This window comes from Sebastes umbrosus, chromosome 19 (genome assembly GCF_015220745.1).
Source record: "Sebastes umbrosus isolate fSebUmb1 chromosome 19, fSebUmb1.pri, whole genome shotgun sequence".
Taxonomy (NCBI): domain Eukaryota; kingdom Metazoa; phylum Chordata; class Actinopteri; order Perciformes; family Sebastidae; genus Sebastes; species Sebastes umbrosus.
Window position 1 is genome coordinate 15,522,738 of NC_051287.1, and position 19,170 is coordinate 15,541,907.

A 19,170-nucleotide genomic window follows, 5' to 3' on the forward strand; every position below is an offset into this window, starting at 1 on the left:
GTTCTCTACATGCATGTGCCTTTTGTTCTCCATAATGCGTTTTGTTTGTCCATGTATCTGTATGACAATGATTAGCAGTGATGGATGATAGTGACCCAATAATTGTGACAAGGACACAACATTAACATTGAAGCAGGGACAATGGCGCCGCAGCTGCGTGGCCACTGCATTATTCAGACAGGATGGATGGATGGAGAAAAAGGGGAAGGGGAGAAAATGGGGAGTGGGACCAAGGGAGGAAGGATGAGACGAGGGAGGGAAGGTGGGGATGGGAGTGGGGATATGTATGGAGCGATTTATGGAGGGAAATAGAGTGGGGGGAGTTGGATGTACAGTACAGATGGATGGTTGTAATGGAGGTGGCGAGGGTTGGGTGTGAACTAACAAAAAGAAAGGTGAGGTGGATATGTCTGCATGGGTGGTATAGTATGTGGGTGGTATATGTATGATATGGGAGCTCTTAAACAAATACAGTAGAGTAAAAAGTGTCATATGCATAAGAAGTAGACATAGTTACTGTGACGTCACCCATTGGTTTGTGGACTGCCATTTTCAGGAAACATTGAGTTTGATATTTTGGCCATCGCCATGTTGTTTTATTTTGCAACCAGAAGTGACACAAGAGGGTGGAGCTAAAAACAATGTAACACTGAATAAGATATTTTAAGCAGCCAAAATGTTACAATTAACTTTCATGAACCGAAAACACAAGGTGACAACGGACAACGCCTCGGTAGCGACCTGTAAGCATACCCTGCTTTATGGTCTATTTGACTCTAAATGGGACCATAATTTACGAAATGAACATCATGTTGTATTGAAGAAGACTTGAAACTAGCGATTGAGGCCATAAACTCATGTTTTCAATGTTTACTGAGGTAATAAATCAAGTGAGAAGAAGTAGGGTCATTTTCTCATAGACTTCTTTTTTTTTGCAACCAGAGAAGTCGCCCCCTGCTGGTTATTAGAAAGAATGCAAGTTTAAGGCACTTCCTCATTGGCTTCGCTTTTCTGACTAAATATATGAATTGTGCAGGGGAATACATGACATGAAGTTGATTATTCAAAATATCTACAATACAGAAGAATCATTCTGTAAATGTATAAACACAGGCTTAATCTACTCTCTGTAATTTAGACTTTTGTCCATGACAGTTTTTTTTTATTATACCAAAAAAACCAAGTCTGTTATTTTATCGGTCTGTAACTTATCTTGTAATGAAAAATAGCCTACATATTTGTGGTTATTTTACAAAATATAGGGAAGCCACTTGTCAAAGGGTACAGCAATGTTTGTGTATTTCATGCAGTATTGATATGAGGACATTAACTGCTGTGAAAGTACATTTAAAAATATATATATATTTGCTCTAATGTTGCGTTATTGTCAGATTCTCATAGTGGAAAGTGACTCTTTGTGATAAACTAAAACTACTGTAGCAACTCATTATTTCAATATATCTATTCTCTATAGCACATCTGGAGACACACACACACACATACACACACACACACACACATGCACACACACACCACCCAGCCCCCACCCTCGCTACCATAGGATCTATTAGTGGAAACACTATGGGGACACATAGATAAAGCCTCTCATTGCCGGAGTACTGATCTGTAATCACCACTGTCTTTTAACAAGGAAGAAGACAAACTGGGCCCCGAGGACAGGGTCTCTGATGCTGGAGCAGTATCTGTTCACTCGATCTCTGATGCGGTGTCAAGAAAAATTTGAACCTTATGTAAAATATCTTGTTTACAATGCTGTCTAGACTTCAGTTTCATGTGTTTATTCCCCTGTTAAATAGCCAAAAGGAGACCATGTTTACTCAATATCTGAAAAAGAATATTTCACAATTTGAATAATTAATCATGAGAAGTGAAACTTTACTTGGTGAATGTTTAAAATGTACTTATTTTTTGCTATTATAGACACGTTTTTGTTGATACAGGACGAGGTTAGAAGGCCTTTGGCCAATGAGGTCAGGAGGTTCGGCGTTGCAGTTCCCGTATTTGGTCCTATCATGGTCTATTTTCAGTTTTTGCTCCATGTTAAAATTTGTTCCGTCTTGCCTTTGGTGTCAGCGAGCTGATAAAATATGCATGGTTTGGACTTTTCACCTTTCCGATTTTTATTCCTTGTATAAATCAAAGGAAAATGGAGCCTTTTATGGTTGGAGCTCATCCATGTTTGATGTGCAGCCAGGAGGGAGACCTAGATAATAGAAGCTATCAGAGACATACAGCACTCTGTGTGTGTGTGCGTGCGCAGACGTGTGTGTGTGTGTGTGTGTGTGTTTGTGCATGCATATGTGTGTGTGCGTGTCCTCTTTCGGATTCTGTTTCATTCCCAGGCATTAATGGACTTGAATGTATTACGGCATACACTTTCAGAAGGTCTGACACTGAGCTAAATGGGCTTCACACACACACACACACATATACAAGCTTGTATTTAATAACCGCATTAAAAAAATTTGACTGCAGTAAAATGCAACAACATGAGACGGAATAAGCCTCCGCGCCAAATGAGGTCAAGCAGCTTTCTCTTCCCTCCACTTCAGACAGATGTTAAAGGCAGAAAGACATTTGAATTGCTCGTCTTAACCTTATCCATCATTCATTCAGTCTTTACCCATTCAGACAAATTCATCCATTCAAACTAGTTCAAACATGCATTGATTCTTTCTGCCAGGGTGAGTACAAAATAAGAAGAAAATACCTCTAGGGGATTATCACTAAGGGAAAAGCACAACGTGATCAAATACAGCAAAGTGATTCATCATGAGCCGTGGAGTGACAACTGATCGTCTGCTGGGATCATCCTTATAGATGCTTCAGACATATCTCTGTCTGTGCATTTCACTGTGGCCCCGTGGCGGCTCGCTCTCGCTGTGGGACAAAATCAATAGTCATTTTAGAAACATGACTTAATAATGACTCATTACACACTATAGTGAGCACTACTTCTGAAGCAGAGGTCAGACAGAGCAGCTCCTTCTCAGAGATTGATCTATGCAACTGTTTTGTTTCAACTAATTACATATTGCCACCAGGAATATTTTATTCTAACCAGCATATCAGCAAAACCATTTTTAACATACTATTTCCTTCATTGCAATATTGAGGTAAAGCACTGTTAAGGTAGTTAAGGCCTTTTATCTTTTAGGCAACTAAAATCACTAAAATAAGTTGAGATTGATAAAGTTTGAGGAAAGATTACAGTCATGCTTAAAGGCCAACTCCACTGATTTCACATATTGAAGTCGGTTTACAGGTCCTATACCGCATATGTAAATACAAAAGAAAAGAAAAGCCATTTGTGACTCCAGAGGGAGCTGCATGAAGTCTGATGAATTGCCTCAAGTGATGTCACTTGAGTCGGCATCGGTTGGGGCGAGGGGTGGGCGATCTATCGAATATACTCCATGTATCGTTTTTCTACGTGAGATGTAAGACTATATAACGAACATCGAGTACAAATATCAATTGTCGTCATTTTTTTTAAGCTGCCAGCATGAGACTCGCTTTGGAGTTTTGCTTCTCCCGCGGCTCTCTCCCTCTCACAGACACACTCTCCTGGGCGAGTGTGTGTGGCATATGAGCATGGATGTCCATGTGCGTGTGGTTTTGTATCTGGAGGGAAGCAGGGAATTGGGAATGAGTCTGAAGAGAGCGAAAGAAGCGAAGCACCAGAGCGACTTTATATGTGTGATGGAAAATGCCAACCTCCACTTCGAAAAAGACGCTCAAACTAGCCCCCACGTTGTTTTGAGGTAAATGCATATACTAGGCATTACGGTAACAGCATGTAAGAACTGGCTTCAAAATAAAAGCCACCAAGAACTGACTGACTCTTCTGAAGTAATCTTCTGCTGAATGTGTTCACATAAATTCAATAAGTCAGTCTGTCAATGATAAAGAAAGAAATAAAACAAAATTAATTACTATTAAATAAAAAAATAAAATTAATGATAATTAAAAAAAAAAAAAAATACCGACTGCAAACTGTATTTCACAGAAAAATGTAATTTCAATTGTGTGAATAATTAGTCAAACTTAATAGGAATACATTTCCAAAGCCCAATCTGACTTCAATATGACAGTACACCACCTCAGAGTGTTCAGATTAGTTTACTAGAATGATCACGCTGGTATGATCATAAGCATTAAAGGTTATGGGTTATTAAACATTATTATGTTATGCTATTTTAGAGAAAAGTGAGATAACACTGGTCACATCACTGGGCACCTAATAATGTATAGGTGCCAGGTCTTGACGGAAGAAGAATGCGTGGAATAAAAAAAAAGAGTATCTACAGTTCCTTTTTTGTTTTTTAACTGTCCATTGTAAGTGAGTGACAATGTGCTAAATCTGTGCAATTCTCTTTAAAGGGCTTGTTTATGTCGATCCATACACATAATTTAGGCCTAGTTTCTATTTGAGATTTCTCATTGAGATTTCTGCTGCCATCCCAAAATAATGAGGGTGAATAGAATTTAATTTGTGCTGCTCAAAGCATTAAGAAATTACATTTGGAAAACTCACCAGAGACATTGTGCACGTCTCTCAGGATGATTCACAGACCTCGCTGTCGACAGATTTTAATAGGACTATTTTCTTCAGGTAGAGTAATTGCACACATTCACTTTTTTTCCTGCGCTACATGAGTGTCACACTACTCTGTACGTTGGCAATTACTGTGCATTGGCGAGTGAATGCACCCCACAAAATTCATTATATGGAATTCAAAGGAGGATATAGCGTTAAACTGAGAGCCGCTTCATTACACATATATGATGCATTACACGCATGTGATACGGAGCAGAATACTTGTGCAACAGACATACAGGGAGACTGACTGGGAAAGAGCATTGTCACACGCTCAAATACACACACGCACACACACACTTTTTATTGAAATACAATATCCAGGTGATGCATTGCAGTCATTAGTTTGTCTATGCAGAGTGCAGGGAATATTAAGACAAATGGGGTGTTTCTCTCAGACGCCAAGACATTTTCGCAGCTATTAACTCCAGTTTTACACATCTGAGGAAAACCACACATTTTCATACCATGTACTATACAGAAAGTGGCGGTCCTTTTTATTTGTAATACTACTAGAAAATTACATTTTCATGTAAAAAGTACAGAATTGCTGCCTCACATTTTTGTGCTCTATTGTGAGTCAATTTTTTATTTATTTTTTTTAAATGTGAGCCTAATCATCTTCTGTACCGGCACTTTCTGGGATCAAAGGATTTGTTATTTACTCATTGGAACTGATTGGATTTTAATGAATAGAATTTAACCCAATTACACTCCCCTGCATTTAACTGAACTGATCTAAACTAACATAAATTGAATTAACTGAACATATGTATGCAGATGTGAATCTCCCACATGATAAAGATCGATAGATTAACTTCAAAAAGCTGTAAAAAAAGATATTTTAAACTTCACAAACCGACAATGTCGGGACATGTTCAAACTGTGAGAAACATCTGGCCCTTCTCACCCTCGGGGTGTTTTCACAGGGAGTTGCTGCTGCTTTGCATTACTGTATGCAAACCCAGTCAGAGTTATGAGTGCACTGTGCAAGCACCACTGTGAGGGATATCACAAGGTTAATAAACAAAGTTATGGGGCTTTGCAGCAGTGTTGTAGTGATTCTGATATCAAGACGAGCAAAAACATCTCTAATGAAGCCTTCAGCCCAGCTATTTGTAGGTGTTTTACTGCATTGATTAGTACAGCCCAATCATCAGGAAAACATTTTTTTTTTGGCATTGTACATTTCTGCAAACCATGGATACGTTGAATGTGGATATTTTTTGAATATGGACTTTTTTGCATTTGCGCAGAGCAAGTCACGTATAACCATGAGCAACACGCAGAGCAAGTGGCGTAGTATACAATCACGGAACCCATCGGTCTGACAATTTCTGCTCCTTACATGCATTCAGTGTTTTCAAAATGAACTTCCTTCTTCACAACTTCATTAGGTTTAGGCAAGAAAGCTACTTAGTTAGGTTTAGGAAAAGATCAACCTGGTTAGATTTAGACAGCAAAACTACTTCGTTACGTTTAGGCAACAAAAATTACTCGTTACTTAAGTACGTCAGTTACGTTTCAAATAAATCAACGTTGACTTCTGGTTTCACACGGGACACAAATGCCGGTCTCCTGGGTGAAAGCCCGGTATTTTTTGACCCACCCATCCACACTGACCTCCTCCTTCTGCGGTGTTCACCGCTATTTATGGCCTATTTCCTGGTTCACGATTACGTTAATTACACACAAATTAATTTCATGGGATATACAGAAATTACAGTGTATTGCTTTTTGTAGGTATAGCTACAAACAGTGTATGAGACCAGCCTGAGCCAGTGGATATCCGGGCCAAGACTTCCTCTTCCGTGGGCTGCTCATTGTTTACAGTCTGATTAGCAACATGATATGCAAGACTGAGTGGGAGTTGAAAGACGACGTGCACGACCGGATTGTTTCACAAGTAGCCAGTTTACAAGCTAATTTTAAACCAATAAAAAGCTAAATCATCGTCAGACGATAGCCGGAGGGTTCCGAGATTGCATTGCGGCGAATGCGTTCCACCTCTTTTGCTCTCCACACGGACTGTTTACCTGCATTCAACCAAAGCCTGCTTGAATGTGACTGGTCAATACTACTCGGGCTACAAACAGAAACCAGCTCTTCTGATGCCAAAATCTTGTCCCATTACCCACAGATTCTACATATGAATGTAGAAAATGTTTCTAAATGTAAAGTGATTGTGGTCCATTTGTAACAAGCCATTCCGAAACACTGCTCCACATACACACGTTTTGCACAAATGTAGCATGGCGAGGCTGATTATAGAGAATGTATGGCGAGCAGACGCTGCTGAGGATAATTCCCTTCCAGCTCTCAGTGGGTAATGTCAAAATAATTATCAGACGAGACAGCTCAGTGGGCAGGCAGCACCTCTTCATTATGGAGCAAGGTTGAGGGGGGCTAACAACCTCCGAATGTGTCAATGCACACCTCACATGCAGGGTTTGACGAGAAACTCTTCAAATCCTTTTTCACCTTTTATCCTTAGATTTTTTGCTGCTTATCTTTTTTTTCTTTTTAGCACTTTTTAGATCATGAAATAAAAAATATGGTCTGACCAAAGTTTATTTATGTATTTTACAGATCTCACATATTGGCAATAATTTGTTTTTGCATCACAGCACATATCATTTTATAAAAATGCTTGTATGCATTTTCATAAAGTGACATAGAAATGGGTTTGTGAGCATTCAAGAGAATCGTGGATGAAATTGTGTCGGATAAAGATGCTTGATTTCATGGAGAAAATAGGAACAAAGAGTGCGTGCCCGCCCGGCCAAGTCACTTAAAACCTGTGTGTGTGTGTGTATGTGTGTGTGTGTGTGTGTGTGTGTGTGTGTGCCAGAGTGACAGACCTCATTAGACCAGAGAAATAGCAACCGTATGTGCGCACGCTCAAGTTATTGTAGTTGTTATAAATATATTACCCCCCTGTGTCTCAGGTCAAATGCACTTTCATCTCACCTTGACAGACCTTCCACACACACACACGCGCATGGCATGGATGCACGTACACAAACTTAAACACACACACGCAGAGCCATTGCACCAGAGGGACTTCACATTAGGGACATTTCTGCTCGTATGATTGACTGCTTCGAATAAAAGGACCTTGGAAAAACATCTGGGCAAGTGACAAATATGTCCCTCTGGCTGCCGTTGTATCAAGGAGACAGATACTGTGGGCGAGAGAGAGAGAGCGAGAGAGAGAGAGAGAGACAGTGTGTGTGAGTTATCTCCAGTGCTACACAAAGACCTGCCAGACTGCTACCACTATCGAGGTTTCTGTGTGTGTGTGTGTGTGTGTGTGTGTGTGTGTGTGTGTGCGTGTGTGTGCGTGTGTGTGTGTGTGTAAACGCGTGTCCTTGCCAGCCACTTGACATCACACAGCCCTCTCATGGCAGGCTTCTTGGATCAGTAGCAGAATGGATAAGGCTATTTACCAGCAGCTTATTTGGTCTGGGTCAGACCCCCTGTAACAGTTTAATGGGTGTTGAGGGTGGCTGCTGCTACACGGAGGAAAGAAAAAAGCAAGAGGCTTTATCTGGCCATATGCACCTTGAGCTCGCATCTGCATGAGAGAGTGATTTAAAACATTACATTTTGACAGCCAGGTCAGGAACTGGACATAAGAAAAACATGATACCAGGAGAATACAAGGAAATGTCTTCTTATTGAATTTTGGAGTGGAAAATTATCATTTCTGTATCAATGACTCCTAAAATCTGCCCATAATAGAACTCTTTTAAATGCTGACGGATGGCAAGTGGACACTTCGTATAAAACGTATATTGATAAGAAGTGAAAGTCAATTGATCGTTCCATCGCAACATCAGCGCCCAGCAACAGAGCTATACGCTTCCGCTATTTTGGACTGAAAGCGACTACTGGACGCCAGTAAAACGTCCGCCTACAAAGTGCCGTACAAAAGTAAAACAAAAATTATTTTTATTTAATTTTAAAATGTTTATGTCTCCACCAAAATGGCCTATGTTTAACAATAAAAATAGTAGAAATATGCATATTATAACTATTTACTTACTTATTTATTTGAGCGATGGACATAAATGGAAGTTAGAAAAACTAGCTACTGGCCGATAGCCGGTTGTTTGGGAACAGAGACGTTAATACATCCACCACGGTCGAGGCTTACAGCATACAGACCATGGGTGTATTATAAGATAATAAAAGTGATGAATTACAGCCAATATATTCATTATTACAGCCGCATACAGCTAGCAGGAAGCCGGCAGAACCGGATATGTCATATGAGCGTGCAGGGTGGTGCAGTCCCGTGGGTCTGATGCACGTTCATTATGCCGAGGAAAATAACTCTGGATTCGGCTATTAGTTAATTTTACAATTTAATGATTTAATGAGGGCTATTTAAGTGTTAGTACTGGGAAGTTGATTTACCTAAAAAAAAATGATCCTCTGATTCACAGACGTCTCTTTATACATCCATGGCAATGAACTCATTGGCGTTTTCAGTCCAAAATGGCAAAAGCGCTACCGCAGCGCCATATACCGACTCTTGTCAAAAAAGCACCTGAGTTTCGCCTCCTTTAATCCTATATTTTTTCTTTACAAGATGATTTAGAAGTGAAAAAAAACAACAGCAAAACATTGCATTTCTCAGATATGTATTGTAAGTGAGATTTTAATGCCAGGAAATTGCGCCACACAATAGGCAAGCATGCTCACATTAATAGATGCACACACAAGCAGTTACTATTTCAACTCGGAGGATGATTCCTTCCTGGAAAAAAACAAACAATATGAGGTCAAAGTGCTTCAAAACAGCACTGCCATTTTAAACATTATACAATCTGCACCCGCACCTGCTTTTGACTGCAAAGTACTTCCTGCACTCCTTTCCTGTTACGATAAGCTTTTTCTTTAGACAAAGAAATTGCATAAAAATGTCATAATGAGCCCCCCAAAATCAATCAATCCAATGCAGACACGGGCGCAAATGTAGATGCACATGCTGAGTACAAACACATACAGAGAAATACATCCGTATAGCCACAGACATTCTGACATACTTACACAAAGACCCATAGATTCACAGACACCCACACACTATCACGCCTAATCTGACAGCTAAGGTTCTGCTGAAGGTCATTCATAATGATTAAAGAGGCATCTCTGCAATGATTTTCAAATGACCCCCGGGACGCCTCGACCACTGACACCTCTTCAATAGAAAATTACTTTATCGTGCCCTGGGACACCTGACTTTAAACTGACACAGTGTCGGCGTAATAGACAGAGAGACCGTAAAGAGCTGCAGATATGTGTAAAGGAAAGTAGAAAACCAGACAGGAAGACCTAATAGAGTCCCAAACTGAATGTCACACAGATATGAGGATTTGTAGCAGTCGGGCAGACGGAGCCGGTTAAAACAGAGACGAGCAGGCGGGCGGGTTATGTGAAGACATGCGTACATACGAAGGGGCAGACGGGCTTGCCCCAAAGGCAGACACCCGTCCATCCACCCAAGAACAATCTCAGTCAGCACCAGTGGGAATATGGCCCCAGTGCAATCCCAACATACCCCCACACACACACACACCCTGCAGCTCTTTTCTTCAAGCCGCTGATACAGAGGTTTTGGTAATAGCCACGCTGATGGTGTGATGGCTAATTTCACCTTCATACACTTCATGTGTGTGTGTGTGTGTGTGTGTAATAATCACCTTGAGCCATGCAGCCAGTGGATTCCCCCAGAGATCAGCTAGGCTTGATTTGACATCATAACACACACACACACACATGCTGATATTTACATATAAACTACTGTAGCACTGTAAAGAACTGAGTGTCACCTTCACACATGATTCAAGGTTAATGCAAAAATCATGAAAAGACGTGTGAATTAGATTGTTTGCTAAGTACTAGATCGTTTCAATGTATTGCGAAGGATTTTAAGCAAATCATTTTCTACTGTAAAACCTGTCATGAAAGAATAAATACTCCTTAATGTCCATTCACCACATTCTGTGCATGATTTTGTATGCAAAAATCTTGTATAGCACGCTAATTGTTAGTAAGGCTTTCACCCTGGAGCAAACACACAATAACACGAGTTGCTGACATCAGCAGCTAATGCATCTGAGAGACACATCATTGCCTGGTCTTGCATCATCAGGTTTTAATACATCATGCATTTTACAGAACCTCACAGCTCATAATCCCTATAACCCAGCCGTGAACTGTATTCTGCTGGATTGTGTTGTCAGCCATTGACGATAACTTTCACCAAATAGCTCAGCACATAGATGGGGATCGTGTTATTTAGGGTGACTTTCTTTTACTAGGGCAGTATTGGATTCGCTTCGTAGATCAAAAACTGCCTCTTTGTTCATTTATCCATCTGTCTCCATCTATCGCCCCCTCTCCTCCCTCCCGTCTCCATCTTGACAAAGAGAAAACCTGCTAACTAGCTCCCTTGTTACCCTGACAATTGGCATCTCAACCAATAAACCATGTCTAATTGCATCGCTGGGAAACATCTTTGAGCAATTACATTGTTTGGCTAAAATAGCTCATTACATAGAAACCAACAAGGGATATAAACACACACGAAACACAAATCCTAACAAAGTGCATTGCAATAAAGTTCACAGCCTGTAGTTTGGTCTATTAACTGGTGGAAATGAACAGCAATGACATTAAGAGGCTACAACACACACTGTTGCATCCATAAAATTTGTCATTACTAATTGAAATATGTTCTAAAGAACTATTTATCCAAATCCCCGCTAAAAAAGGCAAGATAAGGGTTTCCGACATTTGCACTTTCCATTAGGTAAACTCAAGACATGCATTAGATTAAGGACATTGGTCAACAGGGCAATAAGAATCAACAGCAATGCTAGAGGTTGTGTGAGGCTACGCTGCGTTCCATTTACCTCAGAAATCGGAAGGCGGCGCTGGGAATGACGTCACACCCAAGTTGACCGTGTTCCAGTACGACAAGTCGGAAAATAGTTTCCTTCAGCCAGGTAAGCCATTGTTAGCAATAACAGTTGATAACAATACATTACACGCATGCAATCACCATAGCAATGTAGCAAGTACTGTGTGTACGATTGATTTAATGAGACACAAATAAGACAGAAGTGCTAATAAACAGTTTATTACTTCAGCTTTTTTACTGTTGATGCGCGGAGCAGCCGTTTTGGATTTTGAGATCGAGGTTGGTGAGGTTCGTCCGACTTCCCAAGTCGGAAATCCGACTTCAGGGGGCGTTCCAGTTGAAATTTCCGACTGGGAATGCAGCATTAAGCACAGCAATGCTATGAGCTAAATGCTAATGTAAGCATGCAAACATGCTCACAATGACAACAATAACATGCTGATGTTTAGTGGGTAGCATATAATGTTTGCCATGTTAGTTGGGTATGTTAGCATTTGCTAAATAGCACCAAATAAAGTACAGCCACGGTTGAAAACAATGTTGTTTGTTTTGAAGGTCATAAACCAAAGTATTGGACAAATTAACATTTTGAGCTGATGGTGGCACTGGATTTTACTTGCGCGGCAGCTGGATTTTTGCGATGTTATGATATCGCGTGAGAATCTCAGGATTATAGATCACACAAAAATCCATCTTGTCAGGCTTCAGTAATGCTTTTGTATCTGAACAGCCAGTGGCCAGACCAATCAGCATTCTGTGAGGAGCTACTGGCAGCTACAGGGTCGGGTCTGGAAGGTAATCCACAAGTTGCGAAAATTTGCAAAAACCCTTGCGAGACTCGCTGCCCGACAACCTATCCTAACCTTAACCTTTTGAGGTCAATGCTAAACATAACCATCTTTTGAGAGTTTTGCCACCTAGTCGTTGTTGAAATTAGTAGAGCATAAGAGCCCAGATTTGTAATGTTGGGTTATCCAAGCTCTGGTTGTACTCTCACCATAAACATATAGGCTAGTAAATCAACAATCAATAAAACCCCTATGTGGATGTGTTGTGTCATGCAGCAGTCCTGACAGACAATGACAGCTACCTCAAGAGTTGATTTTTTAAAAGTTTTATTGCAAAAATATAGAATTTGATAACACACTACAAAAACATCAACACAAACATAATACATGACAGTCTCAAAGACAAACCAATAGCACATCAATAGTATCTTTACTGTGCTTTCAAAGAATCACAAAACAGTTATTCAGTTGTTTAAAACCTTATGTGTGAGTTACTGATAACATCATCGTTGTCTTTGACCTGGGGATAACCTAATAATCGCATACCTGCTTTTATATCTTGATACTTTGAGTGAAAGCTGCACATTTTTTCCCCCAAGACCTCATATCCATGACCCAATACCTATTTTCCACTTCCTGAGAAGTTAACTATACAGTAGTCAAGTGGGAGGGGCCATTATGTTTCACACTGTAAATTTGCACTCAAAAGTTTACTTTTAGCACAAATCTCAATGTTACTCAACACACTTTTCCCAACAATGTGGATTGTCAATGGCTGTAGTCATGACAAAGATGTCCGCTAGAGATGTGAAATGAGTTAAAGCTTATTCCAAACATCCTTGCAACCAGAAACAAGACTCTTGATGTACACAGTCCTGTGCCGTTGACTTTTCATCTGCACAGTTGTTCATTGCCTGAAAGAAATGTCACACTGTACAAGTGTTGGAAATGCTTAAACAGCTTGTCAAAAACAGTCATGTATTGTCTAAGGAAAACATGTTACTACCATAACTGTGGCCCAGAAATAACCCCGCCCACTTCTCTGCTTTATTTCTGAGGTTTTTAAAGACATTAACACTATATTTTTCATCATTATAAGGTGTCTTGAAACCAGTCAGATGTCAGTGCAACCTTGTATGGTTGTTATATCCCCACGCATTTGTGTATGCAAATATGTTTTATTTTTTGCTATTAATATCAGGTATTGCTTTTGTACATTTGCTAGAATTCAGTCAAACCTCCTATCTAATGGTTTATGCAGTGCTTTTATTACGGAGCCAATTCCAACAAACTCCAATGTGTACGAATGCGAAAGAACTTGTTATGGAAATTTATGTGTATATTGATGTGAAAACATTAGATTACCCTCTTGTGAAAGTCAATTTCAAACAACAAAGTTGTTTATTCAGATGTTAAATCAAACGTGTTACGCAATGTAATTTGACAGTAAAAAATTGGCTCCTGCATAACACTTCACTGCATGGTTGATGGAGTTCCAGCTGACAGTCATTGTAGAGTAACAACACATCAATAAATCTTTACTGCTGGTTTGCTGTGCTTTGTTTCTTTCTGCTAAATGAGAATTGCTTAACAAGAGACGGCCAGGATAAAATCATGCCATTGCAAAAGTGCTGAGAATAAATCATCTAAATTAATGAAGATGCTTTGCGCAGCAACACCTTTCAACTAACCTGTATATGTATTGTTGTTTGCAATGACAACAAATCAATACCTGCTTTCACACTTTTGTACTTAGCAGTGTTAATGCTAAGCTCTCAGACAAAATGTCTGGCAGAAGTTTGTTGACATCAAGGGCTAGTGCTATTGACGTTTATGCAAAGTCATATCATCCGCTCGCTGTTTTCTGTTAAACCCTGTGCTTACGTTTTGAAGGTGTATCGTTGTGCCGTACACAAGAAAATGGTGCTCTACATCAATGATGCTTTAGTTTTCCATATATATATATATAGCTTTGATTTGTTTTTAAAAAATATTACCAATGCTTTGTGCTTAACTGTCAAATTGTACACTATGGGAAGCATTGAGAATATGACGTGATATAATCAGCGTAAGGGAACACAGTAATTATAGTAATTTTATATAGTAAATCATTAAGAAAAACTTTGACACTAAAAAGTCAGTCAGACATTTTTAGTCAAACAAAAAAGGGCACAAGATTTCTCATAAAGTGCAAATTAAATTAGTTCCAACATACACATTGTCTGACATTCTTCTTATTGCCTGTAGATATTGTTGGCAAAAAGTAAATACATAGAAAGTTGGGGCACAATTGGGGCATAGCATTTTGGCGGGGGAGGAAAAACGGTGCTCGAAAGATGAGAGGCACTTATAAGGGTGTACTATTCACCAATTGTTCATGCCCCAGGCATAGGTTTTAAGTTGAAAATTAAGTTGAAAAGGGTGGTTGTAAAAAGCCAATACCATAAAATTTGGGTGGGATCAAAACACTGTGACAACTTCATCAAACGCCTGTGGTATTCATATGACTAAGGAGACCTCCCAGCACAATTACTTTCACTGTACATGCCTTATACTGTCTAATATAAACATTGCACCATATTATTGATGCATTCCCCCGCTAAATTAAAGATCTGCATAACCACAATAGTCTACATACCATACATATGTTTTACTGCCAAAAAGTTGGTTGCATTTTTGAAGACATGAATAAGACCTGCTTGAATAAAAAAAGTAAATTGTGGCTTAAAAAACAGTACAAAACCACAGATGTTGCCAAATAGCTCATTTGCAACCATTTAAACTACAATATAGTATATTGACCACCAAATTGATAATTGTAGACTAAAGAAACTATGCAGATGTTTATCCTTCAAGCAAACTTTCACTCTGGTAGAACATTTCGACTTTTAAAAACACATACCCATATAAGAATCACAATTGTGACCATTCCCCACTCACATTCTTTTATGAAACCAGTCAAGAAGTATGATCTTGATCAGCAGGCGGAAGAGCTTAAACGTCACAAGTGAGTTGGCTTTCTTCCGCCAATTTACTTTGATTCCTCTCGAAGTCAGAGGGAGGTTTGAGTGTTTAAAAGCGAAACGTATCCTCTAAAAAAGTGAAATACCCCTTTAAAACCTTACATTCTTCTTCTGTGCTTTTCTATGCTTTTCATACAGTCAAGTGATACCACTTCTTATAAAACTAGCTTTACAATCTCATTTTGTTTCCACTCTTACGCCACAGCACCAGCAGTACACTGTGTATAACCAAGAAAAATATTAGCATGTCATCTGCAAAGAGGATAATATATACTGTCAGAACTCAGCTCCTGCTCAGGTGAACACAACGGTGAAAAGGGTCAAGTTTTAGCAATAAAGCACTGAGTAGCAATGTATAATATATCATACCAAAGAGAAGTAAAGCAAGGGCTTGATCATTGACATCATCGTATACATTTAAACCATACCAGAAGTTCCTATATCAATCCCTGTGCACACTCCTTCGGCTTTTAGAGACAACAGAGTATTTATTGCTGTCTCATTCAGGGCCGCTGAAAATATTTCTAGGTCTTGTACCAAACTCAAACAAAATCACTGACAACATAACATGAATATTTGATAATTCTGCATACCCGTTTGGGCACCCTTATATGGGGACAGATGTGCTGGTTGCCCCCACCTGACAGTGGCCCAGGTCTAAGTAGCAGGAATGCTGATTTAGAATATTTTTCACTATTTACTAATGTGTACTACTCTGAGATGCTTGATCAATACCAACTTGTCCACATGATGGTAGACATAAGAACAATGCTCCCTGCTTTAAATATATAATACATTATATACATGAAAGACATGTAGGCAGAGCTGCTCAGTAGTCCAAGAGAGAGTATTACGATGAAACAAACATCATTTTTGCTCATTTTTTAAACAAGTATAAATAAATAAAATGATTATCAAGTTGATCTATATTGCCTCCTTATTTTCAGCAGTCCTGTAAGAGTGAGGTTTATTGTGGTGTGGCAGACGTGGTGGAGAGAGACTCTACGGCATGGTGAACTGAACAGATTGCTGAGGGTTTTCTGCGGTACCTGAAGGTTGTTGGTTCTAAGTGAAGGCTCCATGAAATTCTGAGTGCACTCGAGTGAAGGCTGCATTGGAAACCTAGTAGAGATTCCTTTAGATTAGCAGTAAACAGTCCCACGAGAATCTGGGTGATCCTTTCTATGACAATCTGACTGGCAGTTCCATTATCACATGAGCAAATGGTCCACTGATCGACTGAACTTTCCACGAATTCCCATGAATGAAATTTCCAATAGATTGAATGTTCCAGCTGAATCCTACTGGTTTGAACATGATGTGACATTTCCATTAGAACCTGTATGACTGTTCCATTTGAATGTCCGACGTAGAGCCTGCATAAAGGTTCATCAGAATCTGGGTGAAGGATCCATTAGTGTCTCTGCACAGGTTCCAGTAGAATCTCAGTAAACAGTTCTTCTAGACTATGAGGGAAGCCGATTGATTTGAATGTGAGATGTTCCTAGAACCTACACAAAGGTTCCCTGGCATCCAAGTGAATGTTCTACTAAAACATGCGTGAAATATTAAGCAATTTTCAGTTAGAATCTGCATGGTTTAGGAGTTGACGGCTGAATGAGTTCTGCAGGAACCCATCAAGGTCTTAGCGGAGAGTCCTACAGATTTTCAGAGCAAAGATGACGGAAAGCCGGCTGAATATTTTATACAATCTGCAGCTTCATTCAGAAGCTGGTTTTAAGGACCAGAACGGCCACATTCTCTCCGTATTTGACAGCATTTGCATATCAAACAAAATAGGTTGATGCTGCAACTGTGTGTTGTATTTTCTGTAGTGCTATACATTCAGCCAGAAGAACAGTTATAGAGTATCCCAATGCCTAAAGCCTTGAATCTTTTCACACTTTGCTTTTGTAGGTTCAATAAGACCCAAACTCTTCTGGACAAAGCCAGACTCAGACGCTTTCCATGTCACGGACTTTGTTACATTTTAAATTTCAGCCTCTTTAAGCAATGAAGGGTGCATTATGTACTCTCGTCGTGCATCGCTTTGGAAGATAATGAAGTCTATGATGCTGAATGAGTCTGGACCTTCCATGACCCGTACAGCTGGGTTGTACAACTGCACTCTTGTCGCATGAAGACCTGCCTAAGACAGAAAAACAAAGTCCAAAGCACATCAGCATGGCAAAGCAAGGACTGAAACTAATGAAAATGTTGCTCTTGGTCCATTATTACTTTTTTTCCCCCCGCCTGAGAATGGTGTTCAGTTTAATGACTCGTGATGGGAGCTGTACTTCCAGAGAAAATTGCCAGAGAAACCGTTCAGATCCACCGGGTTCAGATCACCTGAGACGGGCTGAAAAAGTTCAGTTCGAGCCCGCTGCATGGAACTCCCGTATTTGTGATACAGCCAAAAAGTGCTGGTTGCTCTCAGAGCCAGATCGGCGGTCTATGCTTCACGTTTGATATGAGAGTATCCAAACAGTGCACAGGAGATATCACAATCCCCAAGATTCACACAAATGGAATAATTAGAATGAAAGAACTTCACTTCAGTTCAGTTTAGCTCACCGTCTTCCTTCCTTCATGTAGCACCGCTCAGCTCAGTTCAGTTTGGTTTTAGTGCTTCAATGTCAAACATCCCCAAGGACACCACAAGCAAACTCCACACGCAAGAACCACAAAAATGTGGATCGTCCAGTTTAGATCCATAAAACACTGGGTTTCTTTGTCCGTAGAAAGTGCTAAGCTGCTCTAGGTCCAACAGCAAATCCGAGTCTTTTCGTCACATACTAGGTCCATTTAATGTGTGTATGTTCATATGTGTGTATTTGTGTGCGTGCCTGTACATATGCATCAGATGTTTACGGTAGAGTTGGTGTTGTTCATATGGACTCTCATCTCCTGAATACTAGTGATGATTTTTTTTTGATGCCCAGCCAGGTTCACTCCTACTCTTCGCAAATCCCTGAAAAACAGCACAGAAACAACAGGCCCTTATTTATCAAGAAGTCTGTGAAGTGATTAAAAAACACTGTACTTAGCAATATGTAGGACTGAAAGCTAGCGTTTAAAAGGGGTATTCTTGTGTTCTTGTTTCTGTGTTACTGCAGCACAGTGTTGTTACAATTAAGATAATCAATATATAATATCCTCACAAGGCTCAGCTCTTGTAGATATCCTGATTAAAGCAATAAAACAAAAACTGTCATAATACCGATATGGTAGTTTCTGGATGGTTCCTGAGTTATGCATTCATAAGTCATACAGATTTTTTGTAGCTATCCCTATCTTTATAGACACTCTCAGTTCGATGGAATAAAGGGTGCTGGCATTTTATAACCTTTTCACAATCTTGCAACCTTGTATTAAATCCTGTTTCGACCTTCACAACATTTTGTGACTATGTTCTTTCCTTCTCTAAGTAAAAACTTGAATTACCGCCTCGTGGTTGTATGGCTCTGCCCACCAGTCAAGTTGCAGTTTACATCCATGTCTGTCCAAAATGTCATCGCTTCATCATTTTATCCTATTAGACATTTGTGTGAAATTGTCGTAATTAGCATATGAATTCTTAAGTTATGGCCAAAAACGTTTTTTTTTATGATGTCAGTGACCTTGAACGACCAAAATCTAATCAGTTCATCCTTGAGTCCAAGAGGACGTTTGTGCCAAATTTGAAGAAATAATCCTCAGATATTCCAAAGATATTGCGTTCACGAGAATGGACCGGACAGACGGTCAACCACGGCTGTTGCCGGCGCGAAGGCATAAAAAAGTAATAAAGACTAATTAGTTCAGTTT

At 39.7% G+C, this 19,170-nt stretch overlaps 1 protein-coding gene across 1 annotated transcript in view; it reads right to left on the reverse strand.

Annotated features, from left to right (window-relative positions):
* Positions 1–12,650: 12,650 nt before the first annotated feature.
* The window catches only part of LOC119478351 (ephrin type-A receptor 5), a 74,472-nt gene continuing 67,952 nt past the window's right edge, over positions 12,651–19,170 (reverse strand). The window contains exon 19 of the mRNA XM_037753045.1: positions 12,651–18,334. Within this exon, the coding sequence (XP_037608973.1) occupies positions 18,223–18,334 (112 nt within the window). The 3' untranslated portion in view covers positions 12,651–18,222. The remainder of the gene's footprint in view (positions 18,335–19,170) is intronic.